Source organism: Microcebus murinus, chromosome 8 (assembly GCF_040939455.1).
Source record: "Microcebus murinus isolate Inina chromosome 8, M.murinus_Inina_mat1.0, whole genome shotgun sequence".
Taxonomy (NCBI): Eukaryota; Metazoa; Chordata; class Mammalia; order Primates; family Cheirogaleidae; genus Microcebus; species Microcebus murinus.
This window is the reverse complement of record NC_134111.1, coordinates 70,160,611-70,181,000: the sequence shown is the minus strand read 5'-3', so window position 1 is coordinate 70,181,000 and position 20,390 is coordinate 70,160,611. Positions and strand designations below refer to the sequence as shown.

At 38.1% G+C, this 20,390-nt stretch overlaps 1 protein-coding gene across 1 annotated transcript in view; it reads left to right on the top strand.

Moving 5' to 3' along the window:
• Nucleotides 1-8,546: 8,546 nt before the first annotated feature.
• The window catches only part of STK17B (serine/threonine kinase 17b), a 33,624-nt gene continuing 21,780 nt past the window's right edge, over nt 8,547-20,390 (top strand). Inside the window, exons 1-3 of the mRNA XM_012776954.2 lie at nt 8,547-8,829; nt 16,249-16,414; nt 20,022-20,234. Coding sequence (XP_012632408.1) covers nt 16,293-16,414; nt 20,022-20,234 — 335 coding nt within the window. The 5' untranslated portion in view covers nt 8,547-8,829; nt 16,249-16,292. The remainder of the gene's footprint in view (nt 8,830-16,248; nt 16,415-20,021; nt 20,235-20,390) is intronic.

Here is a 20,390-nt window from a genome sequence, read left to right as displayed (position 1 = left end):
CATAGTTTGAGATCTGCTACATGAAAGATTCACTTTGTGATTAAAATTAGATCATAAATATTATATTGAAACATAATTTTGTGGATCTCTTTCCATATTCCTCTCACACATACTTTTATATAAGACTTGAAAATTTTGTTCAGAGGTTGGCAGGATTGAACCCGCATCAAATTAATAATACAATGGTGTTTTGAAAAGACAGCAAATGTAATAGCAGGACTGTATTTTGGTTATTTTATTGAGCTTTGTTCTCTCCTTTGATCTCAAAGATTATTTCTGATTCTGTGGTTCAATATATTTAGGTATTTTAAGCAATAGTAGACTCATTGTTTTTTGAGATAGGGTCTCACTCTGTTGCCAGGGGTAGACTGCAGTGTTGTCATCATAGCTCACAGCAACCTCAAACTCCTGCACTCAAGCGATCCTCCTGCCTCAGCCTCCAGTAGCTGGGACTACAGGTGCATGCAACCACACCTGACTAAGGCACATGCATTTTTTAAAAAACAAAATCTTTTATTTTAGAAAATTTTTACATTTATAAAATTATTGCAAAGATTGTACAAAGTTGCTGCATATCCTACAACCAGTTTAGTATCTTACATCAGTAGGGCACATTTGTCACAATTAATGAACTAATATTAACATATTATAACTAAAGTTCATACTTGATTCAGGTTTCCTCAGTTTTTGCCTAATGTCATTTTCCTATTCCAGGACTCCACCCAGGATCCTACATTATATGTAGTCATCACGTCTACTTAGGCTCCTCTTGGCTGTGACCATTTCTCACACTTCCCTTGGTTTTGATGACCTTGACAATTTTGAGGAGTATAAGTCTGGTATTTTATATAATGTCCCTCAGTTGGGATTTGTCTGATATTTTTCTCATAGTTGCATGAGTTTTCAGGAAGAAGACCACAGAGGCAAAGTGCCATCATTTTTATCACATTATAATAAAGGTACACACTATCAACATGACTTAGGACTATTGATGTTAACCTTGATTATCTGGCTTGAGGTACTTTTTGATAGCTTTCCTCCTCTCTAAAGTTGCCTTTTCCCCCTCCATTTCCATACTACACTCTTTCTTTCTTTCTTTCTTTTTTTTTTTTTTTTTTTTTTTGAGACAGAGTCATACTCTGTTGCCTGGACTAGAGTGCCGTGGTGTTAGCCTAGCTCACTGCAACCTCAAACTCCTGGGCTCAAGCGATCCTACTGCCTCAGCCTCCCAAGTAGCTGGGACTACAGGCATGTGCCACCATGCCTGGTTAATTTTTTCTATACATTTTTTTAGTTGTCTAGCTAATTTCTTTCTCTTTCTTTTTAGTAGAGATGGGGTCTCGCTCTTGCTCAGGCTGGCCTCGAACTCCTGAACTCAAACGATCCACCTGCCTCGGCCTCCCAGAGTGCTAGGATTATAGCCCTGAGCCACCACAGCCCATCCATGCTGCACTCTTTACTGAGATCCCCGACCCCTAGGCTGCAGCCTGGTACTGGTCGGTGGACTGTTAGAACATGGGCTGCGCATCAACACCTGACCTCCACCATACCCTCACCACTCACAACATCCTACCACCCTACTCCAGGCCCATGGAAAAATTGTCTTCCGTGAAACCAGTTCTTGGTGCCAAAAAGGTTGGGGACACTGCTGGGTCACTAGGGGGATGGCCCACATTTAAGGAGTGGGAAGTTATGCTCCACCAACTTGAGGGTGGAGTTCCTATAAATTATTTATAATTCTTCTGCATTGAAGATTTGTCTATTCTTTCCCCTATTTGTTCATTTATTTATATCAGTACAAACTCATGGATATTTATTTTATACTTTGGGTTATAATCCAATACTGCTTTCTTTATAGAGTTGCTCAAATTGTCCCAGCTTTGGCCATTGTGAGCTCTTTCAGTTAGCTCCTGGGTCCCTTTCCTTTGCCATACCCCCATTATTGTGTGGCTGTTTGTGTTTGCTTGCATTTCCTGCTTTCGGGGACTACAAGATGCTTCAAACCTATTTGTATATTTCCACCCCCAGTCATAGAATCAGCCATTGCCCCAAGGAGTTTTGGTTCCTTTTATTGGAGAATGGTATTAGAAACCAAGACCCAACTAGGTATGCTTGTTGCTTCTGGAGTGTCATTTTTTCAGGCACTCTCAGCAAGGAGACAGGAGTGAGGAGAGATATGTGTATACACCAAACCATGTATACATATATATCTACAAATATTTCTATATGTAAACATCTGTATCTATTAAGCTAAACATGAGTTCATATCAGATCAAATGGATCAAATTCTGATCCATTGCCACATGGATCATTCTAACCATCTCCTCTTGCATTTTTTATATACTTGTAAATTTATTTTAATAATAAAGCAATTTTGGAATGGTAGATATGAAAGGAAACAAAAGGCTGAAAAGAGCAGGGACTCCAGGAACTAAGTGAATTAAATACCCAAGAATGTGTGTTCCTTTGTTAGTAGCTATAGTTATTAAACATCCACAGTACAGGGCTGTGAAGTAGAAGATGGACTAGAATCCTAGCTCTACTAGTTATTGCTTGGGTTACTACTATGAGCAAGGCATTATTTACTCAAATAAATGTCCCTTAGTTTTCTTACTTTTAAAGAAGGAAAATATAGCACTTTAACTCATAGGAGTATATGAGGATTAGATAAATCAACACAAACAGCAAATCTAGAACACTACCAGGCTCATTATTTATGAGCTAGTGTTACTATGTACACTACCGGCCAGGTATATTATTATCTCCATTTTACAGGTGAAAAACAACAGAGGCACAGAAATCTTCTAACCCGCTTAGGGTCTCACAGCTAATAAATTACAGAATCACTCTGTCATAATCTGTGACCTTTAAAGGGTTTCTGAACAGCTCTGAACTTATTTCTTTTTCTGTTAAAATGAAGCTATGAAATGCTGCTCTATAGATCTAAAGCTAAGGCTAACTACTAAAAAGACTCAAGAATGCTTTGAATATTCACAATGTCAGGTATACTGTGATAATCAGTAACGGCACCATTTCCTACATTACCAAAACTTTTATGTCATGAAAGCGTTCAACTAGTGGAGTAGATCCGCCTTCTTAATGCTCATGCTGTCACCTGAAACCAACTGAGGCAAAGATCAGTCCTTACAAGGGAGTGGGTGGAGGTTAAATGTTAGCCTTGCCTTATCTGCACTTGTTACTGCCTGTTGTAGGAAGACTCATGCAGTGAAGGGTTCCTGAGAAATTTACTATTTCTTACCTTCCCTATGCTTTGGAGAAATGTGACACCAGGTCATGATTCGGGGTACATGCAGTAGGTAGAGGAAGTTTCTTAGCAAAGTGAAAAGGGAGGAGATTTGCTGGGTAGAGCTATTAGGCATTATTTACTCAAATCAAATAAATGACCATTTAAAACCCCTTCGTATATTTCTTTGCTACACTCGATAGCTACTTCCCTTTAAACACTAGTGACTAATTTCTTTATCTCACACAGCCCCCTGGACTTCACCAAGTGTTGACTTTTGAGCTTCATTTTGAACCCAGGTGCCTCCACCAAGCAGATTCTGAAAGGGAAAGCAGTCACCTCCCGTCCCTCTTGCCTTACCAGTAACTTCGCCCTATTTTTTCCCAATGATCCCTCCTAGCACCAATCATAAGATTTGAGGGAAATCAAAAGTATCTTTTAAAGTCATTTGACAAATTGTTATGTAGGGCCTACAATGTCTCAAGGGTTTTGCTGGTCACGGGGTGCAGCAGTGAGCCAGACATATGCCGTACTTCTCGGGGAGCCTGTGGATCACTGGTAAATAACAACAGCTGTACTAACCAAGGGTTTACTCTTGACGGGCACTGTGCTTCAGTCCCACTACCCCATTTAAATCTCAAGGAGGCAGATTTATCATCCCCATAATATGGATGAGAAAACCAAGGACTGCCTGGTTACATGGTGAGGAATGGGCAGAGCTAGGACTTGAATGCAATCTGTCTGATGATGCCACACACTTCAGTTTCTACTGAGTATTTTGGTTTGCAAATATAGAGAATTCTCTGAAGCACAACCTTAAACAAAGTGTGGTAGACAGCTGGAACAGGACAGCTGCAGACAGAAAAATGTGGCCGGATGCTCTGGGGGCGGGCAGGATCCATATGCAGTCAGGCTGCTCCAAGCAGAGGAAGTGGTGACAGGTTGAGGTAAGAAGGACTGACAGATTAAATCACCTAGACTTCAAACCACAATGCAAGGAGATACCTTAAATATTGTAGGGCATACTTTTATCAGGTTGTGAAAATGCAATTAGGATATAGGCTTTCTTTCTCTTGCCCATTTAAGTGATCATTCAAATAAATTTAAAAAGCATTTTTTTTTTCCTGAAGTATGTTTGCTGTGTAAGGAGGTGAAAATATCTCAGGATTAAGAATCAATATACCTAACTTATTGTTTAGATATGCACCCACTAGTTTAGGTGTGTGATCTTTTTCAAATCTCTTAACTTCTTTCTAGGTTTTTTCCTTTCAAAAACTTGGGATGGGTTACAGAACCTTAAGGATTCTGAAGTTCCAAACTGCTTTGATTCTATGATTTATTGGAAGCCTATGTTGTTTCTAGTTCTGCATTAAACAGTTTGAAGTTTAAACACAATTAGAAGGCACTTTTCTGGCCCTTTAGAACTATGCTGTCCAATACAGTAGCCACCAACCATGTGTGGCTATGGAACACTTGAAATGTGGCTAGCGCGAATGAATCTTAAATTTTATTTTATTTTAATTAAATTTAGGAAATTGATACTGTATTTAGTTATCAAAAAACTTTTAATATATTTCAAACAACTTAGGGATGTGAATCTGCTTTTTTCAAGGGTAAATTTTGTGAAATCTAAACACAGATCAAGTGTTTCCGATGAAAATTTGGCATCTGCATTGGGATGTGCTGTAAGTATAAAACACATACCAGGTTTAAGACAACATAAAAAGGAAGTAAAATATCTCAATAATTTTCATATTGATTATATGTTGAGGTGACAATGTTTTGAATATATTGGGTTAAATATAATACATTGTTAAAATTAATGTTATCTGTTAATTTTTAAAATGTAGCTACCAGAACACTCCAAATTACAAATGTGTATGGCATTTATTTTGGACAGTTTTCAAAATGCTCTATAAACTGCTCTATAAACTCTATATGCTCTATAAACTGTCATTGGTGGGTGGATTGACACACTGGCCCTCGTCAATTATGGGTGTTTTAGAGAAAACTGTGTCACCCTTTAAGGAAGACAAGTGTCTGAGTCATTACTCTCATCAGGAAAGACTTGCCCCAATTACTTTTGCTAACAGGATTTGCTTCAAGAGAGCCAGGGGATGTAAGGGCTCCTAGAGTCTTTCTGGTTCTCAATGCTTCTCAAACTGGGATGTGCAGTAGGCAGCATGGATAAACATACTGTGACATCTCCATCTGAGTACACCCAACACTCCTACCTCCACAGATCTGTTTGGAGGAGCCTGTCTCCATTCAATAAGAGTCCCCCTGTTGGGTGGGGATTTCAGCCATGTCCCCAAAGCCGTTGGCCTTATTTGTGCCTGGCTGCCTTTAGCCTGACCATAGGTTTCTGGTTTATTCAGTTGTAGGTAGAGAATACTGCTTGTTTTGCTCTTTCAACATGGATTGAACTGTACGATCTTGACAGAAAAATTAACTGGTAAGGCTTTCTTCGGGAGGGTTTGTCAGTGGCAGGAGCTTTGAGTTTGAGGCCTTCTCTGTGTAAAATTCCACCCTCCTTGTCTGCATTCAGTAGGGAGTAAACATGAGATCAGGGAGAATTAACTTCTCTGCTCAGTATGTGGTCAGTATTGGTGACTGATTTGGTGTAGTTGGGGAAGATCACCTTACCTGGACAGAATGTAGTGGCTATCGTGGCATGATCAGAAAGGCTCACCAACCCTGGTCACGTGTGGTGATTCACTTGGAGTGACAAAGGAGGATGGCCAGCCCTACTCAGGGTGTGATGACTAACCTGCAGTGATCAGGGAGGACTGCTGCAGTTTTCTCAGGCTACCATAACAAACACCAGAGTGGGTGGCTTAAACAGCAGAAATCGATTGTCCCACAGTTGCAGGCTAGAAGTCCTAGATCAAGTTGTCAGAAGATAGCTTCTTCTGAGGCCTCTCTGCTTGCTTTGCAGATAGCCACTTTCTTGCTGTGTCCTCACATGGTTGTCCCTCAGTCTGTGTTGTCCATGTCCTAAACTCTTCTTATCAGGACACTAGTTATGTCAGATCAGGGCCAACCCATATTATCTCATTCTACCTTAATTACCTCTTTAAAGGCCCTGTCTCCAAATACTGTCATACTCCGAGGTACTGGGGGTTAGGATTCAACATATGTATTGGGGGAGGACCAAATTCAGCCAGTAACAATCACTATCCCTAGTCAGTACATAGCATTCAAGGACTGTCAGCTTAATGAACTGTGTAGTCCGAGACAATGACCACAGAATGACCATCAAGTCACCTGGGGATTTCCTCCTCAAGGAAATGAGAGTAAGAAGATATATCTTTGACATGGTTATGAATGAATTTAGGCCAATAAGGTAGAATGGAGGGATGTGTTGACTCCTGACTTTTCCCACAGGGCCACAGGTGGTACAGTTTCCTTCTCAGCACCAGGAATTCCTTGTTTCTTGAACCATCGTGCCTGGTGCCTGAGACCAATGAAGTATAGTTGAATGTCCTTGGGATAGTGTGATAAATCCTAGTTGATGAGTCTGACATTAGGCGCAAGGGTTAACAACCTGTTTAGGGTCATAAAAGAAACACATGGAACGAGTGAACAAGTATAACGCCTGGGTCAAGGAGCATAGGGCAAAGAGTTGATCGGGCTGGGAGTAGAAAGTAGAAATCAGTAAAGAGTTGTGATCTCTGGAGAGAATAATCTTCTTAAAGTTGGAAATTAGTGAACAGGTACTGATGAAGAGGATGGTGAAAAGCTGGAGTCAAGGCAGAAGCAGGAAAATGCAAGACATGAAAAGACCCATGGGCGGCTGGTTGGTTAGATCAGAGGGAGCGTGACCAAGAGGACTGGTCTAAAGTGGTGATGGAGAAAGAAAAGTCTGTGTCTAGGTGTGAAGTGATGTGGGACTAGATTAACGACAGAGGGGAAGAGATTAAGAGTGAAAAGATTGCTAAAAACTGGTGATTGATCAAATGTTAAAATTAAGGAGGTCTAGAGTTAAACACACACACACATCCCCCCAAACACCTCAATGATGTAATCCTGTGACCCCAAGAGGTTACTGGTTCCAGTGCAGGTGCTGAGACCTCTGGGTGCAGCACCTATGTTCATGAAAGAAAAGACAGGAACAGTCTCATAGGCTTATGGATTTTCCAAAGTCCAAAGTCACTTTCAGCGTACAGCTGTTTTGATTTCCATCCTAACTTTAGGCTTCTCTAGAAGTTAGCAATTGTTAGCAACAAGACATTAGATAGAAGGAAGCAACATTCTCCACCTGACAAGGCTTAAAGGTAGACACACTAAACTGGCAGGAGGCATTAGTGTAAGTAATGACAAACAGGCTTTGTTAAATGGCTATGATGTAGTCTATGCATTTACCTTGGGAAAAATACAATGGGAAGAGAAACAGCGGGCCTGGTGGAAATCTGCTTGGCTTAGTGAAATAGAACAAGAAACTTCCTCTGTTAAAGTCTTTTGAAAGCAATAGGCCAATTCTACTCCCAGTATCTTCTCCACTAGTTTTCTACAATTATTGTAAATATACCCTGCAACCAAACCTGGATTATATATATATATATATATATGCATACACACAATCCTATATAAGTATGTATAGGTAATCTAGGATTATATATGTAAAACTATTGTGTCTTGCACAGAGCATTGAAATTTTTCATTGTCTTCAAGGGGTAACAGATCCCAAGCAGGTTGCCGCAGGCTTTCATCTTTTTCCTTAGCACCATATATGCAAAATCACAAATTCATCGTATTCTGACTCTCCCTCCGTTGCCTTCAGTCAACGCCTCAGAAGGACCCCACTTCCTAACGCGGACGTTAGCAGAGGGGTCCAGGTTCTATAAATCCCCAAGTGATGCTGATGCTCCGAGGAACCTCAGCCAAGTCGTTAGCAAACTGGGTTCTCCACTTGCGGGGTAGGTTCAGGTCACAGGGAAGGTGACCGGGAAGAGTCAGAAAACAGGTCTCCGTCAGGCACAGAAACGAATTTTGCTTCTTCCCTCTCTCCAGTCTCCGGATGTTCACACCTCGTGGACTGACCACTCTGAAGGTGGAAGGAGGGCAACCGGTTACAGTGCCAGGCCCAAGCGCAGCCTGGCCAGCGCCGCCTCACGCGTCCCTCGCGGCAGCTGCCGGCGCGCCCCACCTGCTCCGCAGCGGGCCACACCCTCTCACCGCTGGGCCCCGCCCCGCAGCACGCGCCGCCGGCCGGCGCCACGCCCCGCCCGCCCCGTGACATCCCCACCCTCCACGCGGGCTCTGATTGGCTCTCCCGCCCCAGCGGGTGGGATCTAGCAAACGACACTGGCCCCAGTCGCGGCTGCAGTTTTCAAACCTCAACTGTAAGCTTCGGTTCTCCGCTCCGCTGCCGTACGTAGCCGGGAGTCGCCTCACTGGGGGCCAGGTCACAACTGTTGGCCCTTGTCTGGAAAAGTAAAAGTGGTTCCTGCCACTCTCGGAGCTACCCGGCGCCTCACCCGGCTAGAGCTAGAGAACGAGTCCTGTCGCGGGCACCGGCGTGGGGCGGGACGGGAGCCCCCTCGCAGGGGGCAGCCCCGAGAGAACGCGCAGCGGCCGGAGCGGTCAGTGTCCTGCGCCTCGCGTGTCCGCGGTCCTGCCGGGATTGGCGGGTGGGCTCGGGCTGCGCCAGAACCAACTCCGTTTATCCTCGGTGCAGAGCCCCCGAGCGTGGGGAAGAGGGGTCCGGGGCAGGGGTCCAGGCGGTGCGGCCGGGTGCGGGGTCCCCTCAGACCCCCCGCCTGGCGGAGGCGGGCTCCGACTCCGCCGCCCCTCAGGTGGCCCCGGACTGCTCCCGGCCCCTCTCCACATTCCGGCCGCAGTCCTGCTGCCCCGGTTCCCTCGGGTCGGCGCGGAGCTGCCCGTGGTCCCCCTACCACGCCTCGCACCCGGGAGCGTGTCGGTGTGTCTGCGCGCGCGCCGTCGGCGTCCCGGCCCGGCGCTCCCCGGGTCGCGCCACGCCGGGCCCTTCCACGTCGCGGCGACGCGGGTCCCTCGTCCGCCTCCCCAGGTCCCAGCTGCGGCGTGGGCCCAGGACGTGTTCTCGTCTGGACTCGTGGACGCGTCCTACTCACAGCTGCATTTCGTCCAGAGAAAGTTTGTGCTCATCTTAGTGGGCCATTTTCAGTTACTGTTTGGGAACAGTTTTTTTAGAATCCGTGAGTAGAGAACAAGGCGAGTTGCAGCTGTTTCAGTGATTTTCAGCGATCTGATTCTATTTTGATGCCCTATAAGCCACTTAGTGTACGCGACCCTTCCTCAAAATTTAAGGCTACAGGACGGCTACGATTTTGACGTTTACCCGGGTTCTTTGTTTCACTGTAGGGAAGAACGCTTCATTTGTCTCTTAATCCTTCTCAGAGGGGTAAGTAGAGACAAAGTTGAAAGAGACTTTATGGCAGCTGGTTAGAGTTCCAACTATCCGCCTGGACTAGAGGCACTCTGACATCCCTTTGCAGATTGGAGGGGGAAAAAAAGAAAAGATACATTTTAAAAATCCAATCACAGTACTGGTCATGTTTCAGTAATATTTAAACACATTAGGGCTGTGTGTCACATTCCCTGATTGTTTTGCCGACGTAATGTTTACATCTGTGGTGCTGATGATACGCTGAACCTTGCGGGGATGTTGGATATGGTCTGGCCCCTTTAAGTTTCAAGTTTAGGAGAATGTGTGTGCTTGAGACAGCGTAGTCTATAGAAATGACTGGTTAAGTGGCAGCATATGAAACTTGCATTTTGAATGCAGAAGCACAATCCTACTGAGGGAAAATGTAATAAACTTATTTTCTCACTGATACGCTGTTTTATAGTTTTATGGTGAACTGTCCAGAAGTAGTTTTCAACAAATTCTGAAATGTCTGCTTTTAAATATTAAACCACATAGTCACAGAATTATGTATTTGGTCCATAGAAACAGTGCAAAAAGTTTTAGACCTCTGTTTTCCCCCAGTCCTCCTCCTCTGAGCAGATGCTCAATCGAAAAACAATTTTCCAGTATTTTAATAATTGGATTTGTTATTAATAGCTGCTTTATTTTTGAGATATCCATTATACATTTTAGATCATTTTTCTAAAATATGGATCTAAAACTGAAGCAAAATATATTTGCTTACATGGCCACATGTTTTAAGTTTTAAAAGTAAAATTTTTGTATCATTTGAAGATTATTTTGTGTGTGTGAATACAACGGTTGCAGTGTTTCTTGGCATCGTGGAATAGCGAATTACAATTTAGTTAAGACAATCAGTTTTTAGGAAAGTGGAGGCTTGACTAATTGATCACTGTGTCAGCACGTGAATAACAAAATTTAAGAAGATACAGGTATTTTATAGCAGATGTTTCTAGTCAAATAATTTTAAGTTTGCACTGACAGTGTTTTACTGGTGTTACCTGAACATTTAAACATTTTAAGAGCGTTGTTTTGAAGCTGTTTGATAATTATATGGGAGAATTTTCTTATCAAAATTTACCGGTTTTAATCTTAGAGACTCAATTTAAAACCCAGAAATTAAGGAAATCAATTACTAACACTTTCACTTAATCCTTAAATTGTCTTAAAATTTTGTGTGTAGTATATTGTAGTGCATATTTCCTGTATGTAAAATTGGCAGGTAAGAATAGTACTTTTAGACTTACTAGTTTTGAAGGATATTGTTTCTTTTTCTTTCTTTTTTTTAAAAAAAAGTTCTTTTGTACTCTGTGGGCATTTATTTTGTCAGAAACATTAACAGTCATTTATATATTACCTTTACACATGAGAAAAAGTCAATGGTATTCAGTTGCTTTTGCTTTCCATAACATTAATGACAAAATTCTATGATTTTATTTTTAAGTACTGTAGTTTATATTCTGTGATAGACTGTTATCAAAGGATATCTCATTGAATATTTCAATTAAGAAATGTTCTTAAAAATTAAGTTACAATCACATATTTTTATCTAAATATATTGTGATTAATGTTACAATTTTCAAGGCATGCTTTATTAAAAGATTTTTCTTTGGTTATCTTTTTTCCATAACATTTAATCTCAAACTTGTTTATTTTTAAAGATAGAGTCTCACTCTGTGGCTCAGGTTGGAGTGCAGTGGCACGATTACAGCTCATTGCAGCCTGGAACTCCCAGGTTCAAGCAGTCCTCCAGCCTCAGCCTCTCAAGTAGCTGGGCCTACAGGTGCAGGCCACTATGCCTGCCTAATTTTTTTATTTTTTCTAGAGAGGACCTCTTACCCTGTTGCTTAGGCTGGTATTGAACTCCTGGCCTCAAATGATCCTCCCACTTCAGCCTCCCAGTTTGCTGGGATTATAGGCATGAGCCACTGTGCCGGGCCTTAGGTGCCATTTTAAACATGTAAATTAGTCAGTTGTTTTTAATATTTATATGCAACATATTTTGGCTCATCCCAGACCCTTTGCAACTACTCCAAAAGAGGGGGTAGTTATACTTTAAACATTGAAAATTGTTAACAGTGAGTGAGATGGTAATTTCCTCTTTAATCCTTAAAGGAACAGATTCCATTTTACATTGTAATAGTTACTGAATAAACAGTACTTTCAGCAGTGCTATTAAGTAAACCATTTATTTTACAACAGAAACCTAATTTTCCATCTGATGAATGACAAGCACCATGTGTTTGTTGGCTTGCTGTACTTCTGTTTTTCAACATCTTCTTATCTTGGTTCCCAGTTAAATTGGGTTTGATTCTTTTTCTGAAGGTGGTAAGAGACAGCATCAGGCCCTGACACAGAATCAGGCCTAGCGTTGTTGCCTGGCACTTCAGGCCTTGGATAGTGTATACTAGACTGGTTCGATTAAAGTCAGATAACTGACTTCTATTGAGATTTTCAGAGGAGTAAACTCAGAGGAGTTGTACTTTCTGTTCAATATTTTAAAAACAAACTAAAAACAAAACTAATATTCTGTTAGTAAATACAAATAAGGAATATATTCTCTTCCTTAAAATTGAAAGTCATCATCCCCATCCCTATACCAATGCCTTTACTTCTAATCAATGACTAATGAAAAATGGATCCTTCTGCCACACCTGCAGAAAGTTCTTCCTTTACTTTTGTCGGATGCTGTGTAAATAAATCTCTAATCCTGGTTTCTTAGAGAAAACTTGGTAGCAGTAAATACCTATCTAGAAAAGAGGAGTTGCTTCTCAGTAATCTCTGGCTTACTTTGCTTTCCATTGCCTTTCAAATTTAGTTCGTGAAAATCTAGATTTACCTATCCTTGATAGGCTAGGACACATATCTGAATTTCATATTTTTGTTAGGTTTTAAAATAGTGATGTTTTAAACTGCAGTAAGTATTTACATAAAAACAAGTGGACACCTTATTTGGAAAGAGTGGTAAATACAAAATAAATGGTCCATTGGCATTACATTACAATATATGATAAAATTTTATGTGTGTCTCCAGACTTTGTGACTACCCAGTTTAGAACTGTTTTTTCTTTTTTCCAAATTGGTATAGCCTGATAAAATGTTATAAAATGTTATAAAACAGATTTCAAATGGAGTGAGACATTGGTAATTTAGAATCAGTTATAGGTCTATGAATTGTGGTAGAAGACAAGAAAAGGTCTGGGGATTTTTTGTTGGAGTTGAAGGGAATTTGGTGGGGAATTTAAGAAGATGCAAGAAGAGACAGAGAGCTGGCTGATATACTTTCATGTACTTTATAAGAAGGGCAACCAGATATTTGTAGAGGGTTTGGTGGGCAAAGATGACATTCATGTTCTACTATATGCAAAATTGGCCAAAGGAGAGGAATTAGAAAAATATCTAGTCTCCGACAACTGGTTCAATTGCAGTAAATGGAAGGAAAATGAACTTAAGAAATGCTATATGGATGTCTAAAGCAGTTTGTGTTATAGGTATGTAATAGCAATAAGCAGATAAGCTTGGGGTTCTGTTTTCAGAAATGTATTCTTTCTTTTTCTAAGTCTTGTCTGCCAGTATATTCAGAACCAGAATTAAATGTATCATAATTCCAAAATGATTTTTATAGTAACATATATTTTAAAAACTGCTGTTTGCCAAACAGTGTTTTCAGCTACGCTGTTTTCAGCTACGTCTATAGTCATACAATTACCCCTGGGCATATTCATCCATTATAATGACATGTGAATGTAATAGAATTTGTTAGGGTAAAAAAATCAAACACAAGACAATGTCTAACATTAGGAAATACTGTCAAGCAAGTTGATTATTCATTTCAGTTTTCTTTTTTAAAAAAATCTATGCCCCTTTTTTTTCCTAATAAGACTAAATATTAGTAATAGACACTGCCAAATTTAATTTAGATTTAATTTAGTGTATTTAGATATCACATTTTGTATTATTTTAGAGGAGTCCCAGAACGAATTTGGTTTTTACAAGTTATACTAATAATAAAGGTATATGTCAAGGTAACAAATTGTTATTGTATAGAATTATAACTATAACTTAATTCAGAATATTTCTATGCAATATTAAAAGAGGCATTAATTCTTACTTAGAATTTACCCTAAATGCTTATATGGTCTCTGCATAAAAACTAACCTATGATTTGGATAGTGAATATATGAATGCAGAGAAAATGTTAAAGCCTTAAAAACCCTGAGCCATAATGGCTTTTAAACTTCAGGCTGACTAAACCCTTACCCTGTAAATAGATACCTTTTGCTGTTACAAATGGGTGAGTTTCTGCATTTAAGGTCTAGTCACAAATTCACAACCATTTTTTTTTCCCCTGTAAAGGAATTAAATTAGTGGAATGACTAATAATATTTTAGATTTTGTGGAGAAGTCACAGCCATCTTTTTTACACAAAGATGTACATTTTTGTTGATTATTAAAGTAGTACCTTCTTAATATAGATAACTTAAACACAGGAAATTATAAATACTGCTCATAATCCCACCATTCAAAATAACCACTGTTAACATTCTGCCATAGTTCTCCAAGCTTTTCTTCTATTTCATTTATATTTTACTCCCAGAATGATTTATATAATATAATCATGTCATTTTACATGAGTTCAGCCTATTTTAATTTTTAAATCGATCGAGCTCTGAAAAAGTGATTCTATCATCATCCATACTTAGAGGTAGCAGAATTGAAGGACTGGGAAATGCAAAGTAAATCATGACAAAATTCCACTTCATCTTCGTCACACTTAGAATATCCAAATTAAAAGCCTGAATGGGACAGTTGTTGTCAAGGTAGTAATAAACCCTCCCATCTAGTGCTAGTGAGAGCATAAACTGGGAATGGAAAGAAGGGACCATGTTTATGATGTTTTATTTATTTTTAATTTAAATGAAATATGGCCAACCAATAAGACTTGGAAGAGCAAGCGTTTTCTATGGCATTTGTATCCTTTCCCAAACATTTTAAATACTTCATTAAAAAAAAAAACCCGTATCACTACAGACTAGATGTTTTAACAGAAATTTATTTTCTCACAATTCTGGAAGCTAGAAATCTGAGATCAAGATGTCTGCAGGGTTGGTTTCTCCTGAGGCTCTCTCCTTGGCTTGTAGATGGCTGTCTTTACCCAGTATTTTCACATGGTCTTTCTTCAGTGTGTCTCTGGGTCCTAATCTCTTCTTCTTATGAGGATACCAGTCATATTGGATTAGGGCCTACCTTAATGACCTCATCTTTATCTTAATCACATCTTTAAAGGCCCTATCTCCAAAGGCAATCACATTCTGAGGGAACTGGGGGTTAGAATTTCAACATATGAATTTTGGGGAGGACACAATTCAGCGTAACAGTAGCAAAGTTTAATTTAATTAAGGTCTCATAGCTGATATTATGGATAAATGGCATTCAGACCCAAGTGTATTTCAGTCCAAATGTTATTTTCAGAGTGCTATACTGCTACCCTCAGACCCTTAGACATGGACCCCCAAACTGGTTATAGTTTTGTTTCCCGGAAGATTGAAGGATGTAGAGAAAACAGTTTTACTGACATGAGAAAAAAACCAAGAAGAAAAAATATAGAAACTGAAAACATTAAACTCTAATCACACGGCTTATTTGCTAGGTAGAATATTTGAATTTAGGAAGATCACAAGCAGTAGATGTTAAGTAGGAAATACAGGGAGGGAAAAAAGTTTCAGAGAAGGAATAAACACGTAGGGGGTTATTATAGGAGGGTGTTGGAAGAATAATACTTGATCTCGTCTTAGGTAGGCATAGCAATAAGTCAGAAATGTCTTGAAATATATAGGCTGTTATTATATGAATTCAGTAAATGTGAAAGTAGTTTAGATGTTAAAACTGAATGCATGTAAATATCACTAAGTTGCAGATAAATATGAGTTTCAGATATAGCTTAGAACTCCAGAATAAGGCTTTATGTATGGTCAGTCACATATGCAACAAAATTATTGAGCTTTTCATACATAGCAGGCTCTGTGCTAGGTTCTGCCAAAGGAGAGGCTCTGAGACCTATGAGAGTTTCTGAATTTAGTATTGAAACACAGCCAATCCATGGAACAAGTTCTATTTCTTGTAGTTGTTCGCGTGTCAATAATATAATTCACAATATGTGCATTCACCACCAAATTTCTTTGGCTATGTGAAATTTAATTTAAAATGAATAATCATTACCTTGTTATGTTAAATTACCTAGTTACATGAAAGTCAAACTTTAATGAAAGTTTTCCAATAAAACTAAGTGATGGCTTGCATCACTTGCATAGAATTTTATCACAACTATTTTTTAAATAATTTGGGAGAATTTTTACAGTAATTTTACCCTGAAATGTAACTTCAGTAACTTTGTTCAAGTGCTGTAGAGGTGATACTATTTTATGTACTTTTTGTTTTTTCCTTGTGAGTAGAATGTGTTCTTTAAATCTTTTTTTTTTTTTTTTTTGAGTTGTAGCTTATTTGGAGCTTTATAATGTTTTGCACATCCTGCCTGAGATAACATCTCAAAATTACATTTGTTATATATTCTTTCTTCTCTTTTTTCAAATAGGTAAAAATAAGCGACTAAAGAAGCATATCTGGAAATCATCTAACATGTCAAGAAGAAGATTCGATTGCCGAAGTATTTCAGGCTTGATAACTACAACTCCTCAAACTCCAATGAAAGTGGAAAACTTTCATAATTTCTATACACTTACATCTAAAGAGCTAGGAAGGTAAAGAAACTTTCTGACGTGTATGCTGTTTAAATTCAAATTTGGATTTCTGTTTCTGTAGTTCTATTAAACTCACTTTGAATCCTTATTTAACAATAATTAAGAAGGAAGTCATCATCTTTGTTGCTGTTATCTAGAATTTAGTCTTAACTGACTTTAAAATCAAATCTGTGGAGGGTTTAGTGAACTTACACCTCCCACTTAGCTTCAGAGTGCCTGATAGAAGGTCTTGGTTTTTATTTGAGGCTGTTCATGGGAAGAGGCAGCTTAGCGTAGTAGACTGGCCCAGTCCAAGTCTGGGCTCCACCATTTACTAGCTGTGTGACCTCAATTAAATTACTCTGCCTCTTAGGTGTTGTAGTTTCCTCATCTGAAAAGTGGTGGGGATGAAGATAATTCTATCTATCTTATGTAACTGTTATAAAGATCAAGTTAGTTAATATTTTTAAAGTGTTTAATACAGTGCTATGTAAGTTTTTGTTAGATAAAATATTTTTTAAAATTCATAGGATATGCTGGGCTGAAAAAAGAAATAGGAAAATTCTCCATCTTTCCATTCCTGAATTATACAAAAAGAATGAACTCATATTTTATAGTATAATTCTGTGTCATAAAGAATGAGTGTTCTGTAAGTAAAATCATGTACAAATTCTGCTTTGGCTTAACCAAGATGTAAATTCCTTAAGGCCAAGGAGTGACCTGATATCATGAGACCATTTAGTACTACCATTTTAAATAAAATATAAGTTTTACATTTTTTTGAGAGTTTTGCAGAATTTAAACTTTCACGAGGGCAATATTAATAATTCTAAATTATTTTATAAATAAGGTGCCATCATAAGTAACAATTATAAAGTTGAATCAGATATACTTTTTAAAGTTTTAGATCAAAAACTCATGATAGAATTTGATTCAAACAAATTCTGATTGCTAATATCCCATTTTCTAGTATCTTTAGAAAGAGATCTAAGTAATATCTTTCTTCGAATTGATATGGGCTAATAAGTCACATGGTAAATATTCATATATGTAATTAATAGACTTTGATAAATTAGAAATCATGACTTTTCATCTGCCAAGAACTTGCTGAAAGTTCTTTCAATATTGTTACCAATTTTTAATATCCTATACTTTTGTGAAATGGAAATTAAAATCATAATCTTGTTTCTCTTGAGGATTACACATTTTGAAGTTTATGAATCTATAATTCTAGCATGTTGTGAACTACAAAGTTACCTTTCTGAATCAACTGTTTTTTATTAATTTTGAGGTGTTAATGTTTAAGAATTTATTTTCCTTTAGCAAACTTCAGGAAAATATGTAAAAGCTAACAGTTCATTTTTGACTATTCTAAAAAAACTTGCATTGTTCCTGTTTTTTAAAATGTTGGGTATGTTTTTTCCACCCCTCCCCCAACTGAGGCAGAGTTTCATAGGACTTCTTGTGGTTAGAAGGGTGAGGCAGATTCAGAAATAAACGTCAGCTTCCTTTGTGGCTTACCCTCCCCCCTTCTTTCACATTTTATTGTGTATTCTAGAATGCAGAAGGGTAACTTCTGGACCTTTTTGCTGCTAGGAAATCTAGTCAGCCTTGCCTATCTAGGGTATGACTTCATTGTTATTTTTAAGGGCTTTACGTTTTCTTAAATGTTTCTATTAAATTTGGTACAGGAACATTACTTAATTTTGATAGTTCTAAACTACAGCCAACATTTTAAAATGGAAAACAGATACTGTGTTTTTCTTAAGTCAGCTGATAATTATGGTAAAAATATTTACCTTATTTCACAGTATATGAATGTATATAAATATATAAATATTGTATTGGAATCTCAAATGTTAAAAAATACAAACACTTTAAGTACAGAATGCAAAATAGCAAAGTACATAATTATGGCACTCATTCAACAGATCCTCTTAGGTGTTAGCAAAGTGTAGATTTTATAATTACTGTAATAGTTGGGACAGACATGGTTCCTGCCCTCATATAGCTTTTGCTTGATGGTAAACATTGACAAATAATGGTTACCAATGTCATTTGGTCACCTTTGCCCTGGATTAATGAATACTATACTTGTTTAAGAAAGACTTTTGGTGATAACCTGAAACAATTAAATAAAAACTGTTATTATTTAATTTTGCTCTTTGTTTCTGAGAGAATTCTGGCTTCTAGATATAATAAAATTATAGCAGAACCACATTATCACAATTGATAAACTATGTTTTTTTCAGATGCACAATTTTCTTGGTCTAGCTAGTTTGTTTTCCTAAATTTTACAAGGTGAATTTCTTTGTAAAATCCAAAATTCCTTTCTGTTTTAGGCAAATTTTTGCTTCTAAATCTTAGTAAGAATTGGCAGAAGTGAGTTGCACATCTTTAAAAAAAACGATTTTAAAAGGAAGAATTGCTTTGTAGTGGTTAGGACAGAAAGTTAGGAATTCACATTCTGCAGTTTAATTCTTGGCACTCCAATTCCATGTATGACCTTTCATGAGTTATTTAATCTTACTGTGACTCAGTTTATCCCGTATAAAATTTATAAAACCCCAGTGAGAAAATACTTTATAGTTGAAATTAAACATTCTCAAATCTTAAAACTGCTTCCAAAGAATTAAGGTTTGTACACACAGATTTATTTAGTTAATTTATAATATAGAAGAGACAAATTATAGCTTGGTTTCCAGTACTTTTTTATTGGCACCAATTTTGAGGAAATTTGGGAAATAAAGAGTAGAATCTTCATCATCTTGGCCCTTGAGAATAACAAGTAAATTATAGTCAAGCAATTTATTCTCCCCTTCCCCACCCTGCCATACCTGAACAACCATGTTTTGTTTTCCCTACTGAGAACCTAATGGGCTGTGTTAGAAGTATATCATGAGGAAAATTGGAGTGAGAGGAGTTATGGGACAAAGGTTACTCTGTGAAGATCCTTGATTTATACCTGATTTGTTGGCACCAGAAATTAGAGAGTAATTTGAACCTTAGGATAGATGTCCTTAATTTTGAATCTCCTAGACTCAGGCTTAGGTTTATGGTTAGGTGTTGAGATTTGGGATTGTACGTAACACATTTAAGGACATGTGTACATTTTTCTAGGTAGGCAGTCAGTAGAATAGTTTTTATTTCTCAAAATAGTCTGACTCAGAATAACTTTAAGCCTTTATGAAAGTAAATTTTGGGAAACTGTAAACTTATAATACACACATATTCCACTAGAAACCCTAATTTTGGGTGTCTTTTAAGATTTTGGCTGAGGTGCCGAGTACTGCTATTGGAGAAAGCTAAAAACATATTTATTTCTAAAATGATAAATATGGCATTAATGAGCGTATTCATACATGGCTGTTGATAACCATTAATTTTCTTAGTAGATCTTCTTACTCTGTTATTATAGTTCGCCATTTGCATTGTTAAGTGACATCACTGTAAACTTTATAAAAGTGTGTATAATATTTGATTCAGTTTAGAGAACAAAGATAAATTCCTAATGACATGAATGTTTGAAAGAATTGACTTTAAGTTGGATATATAATAGTACCTGTAGTATACCAATATTGTTCTCTATGGAAAAGTTAACATTAGTTGTCCTCAACTTTCCCCCCAGAGGAAAATTTGCTGTGGTTAGACAATGTATATCAAAATCTACTGGCCAAGAATATGCTGCAAAATTTCTCAAAAAGAGAAGAAGAGGACAGGACTGTCGAGCAGAGATTTTGCATGAGATTGCTGTGCTTGAATTGGCAAAGTCTTGTCCCCGAGTTATTAATCTTCATGAAGTCTATGAAAATACAAGTGAAATCATTTTGATATTGGAATTGTAAGTATACACTTTAATAAATTTAAGTAAATTTGTGATACCTATTTTAACTGGTATGATAAGGTGACTTGAAATGTCAAGAGTAAGAATGATAAAAGTATGAACTTACAAAGATTCCTATTGACAAGATATGAGGGGGATAGTTTATATTGAAAT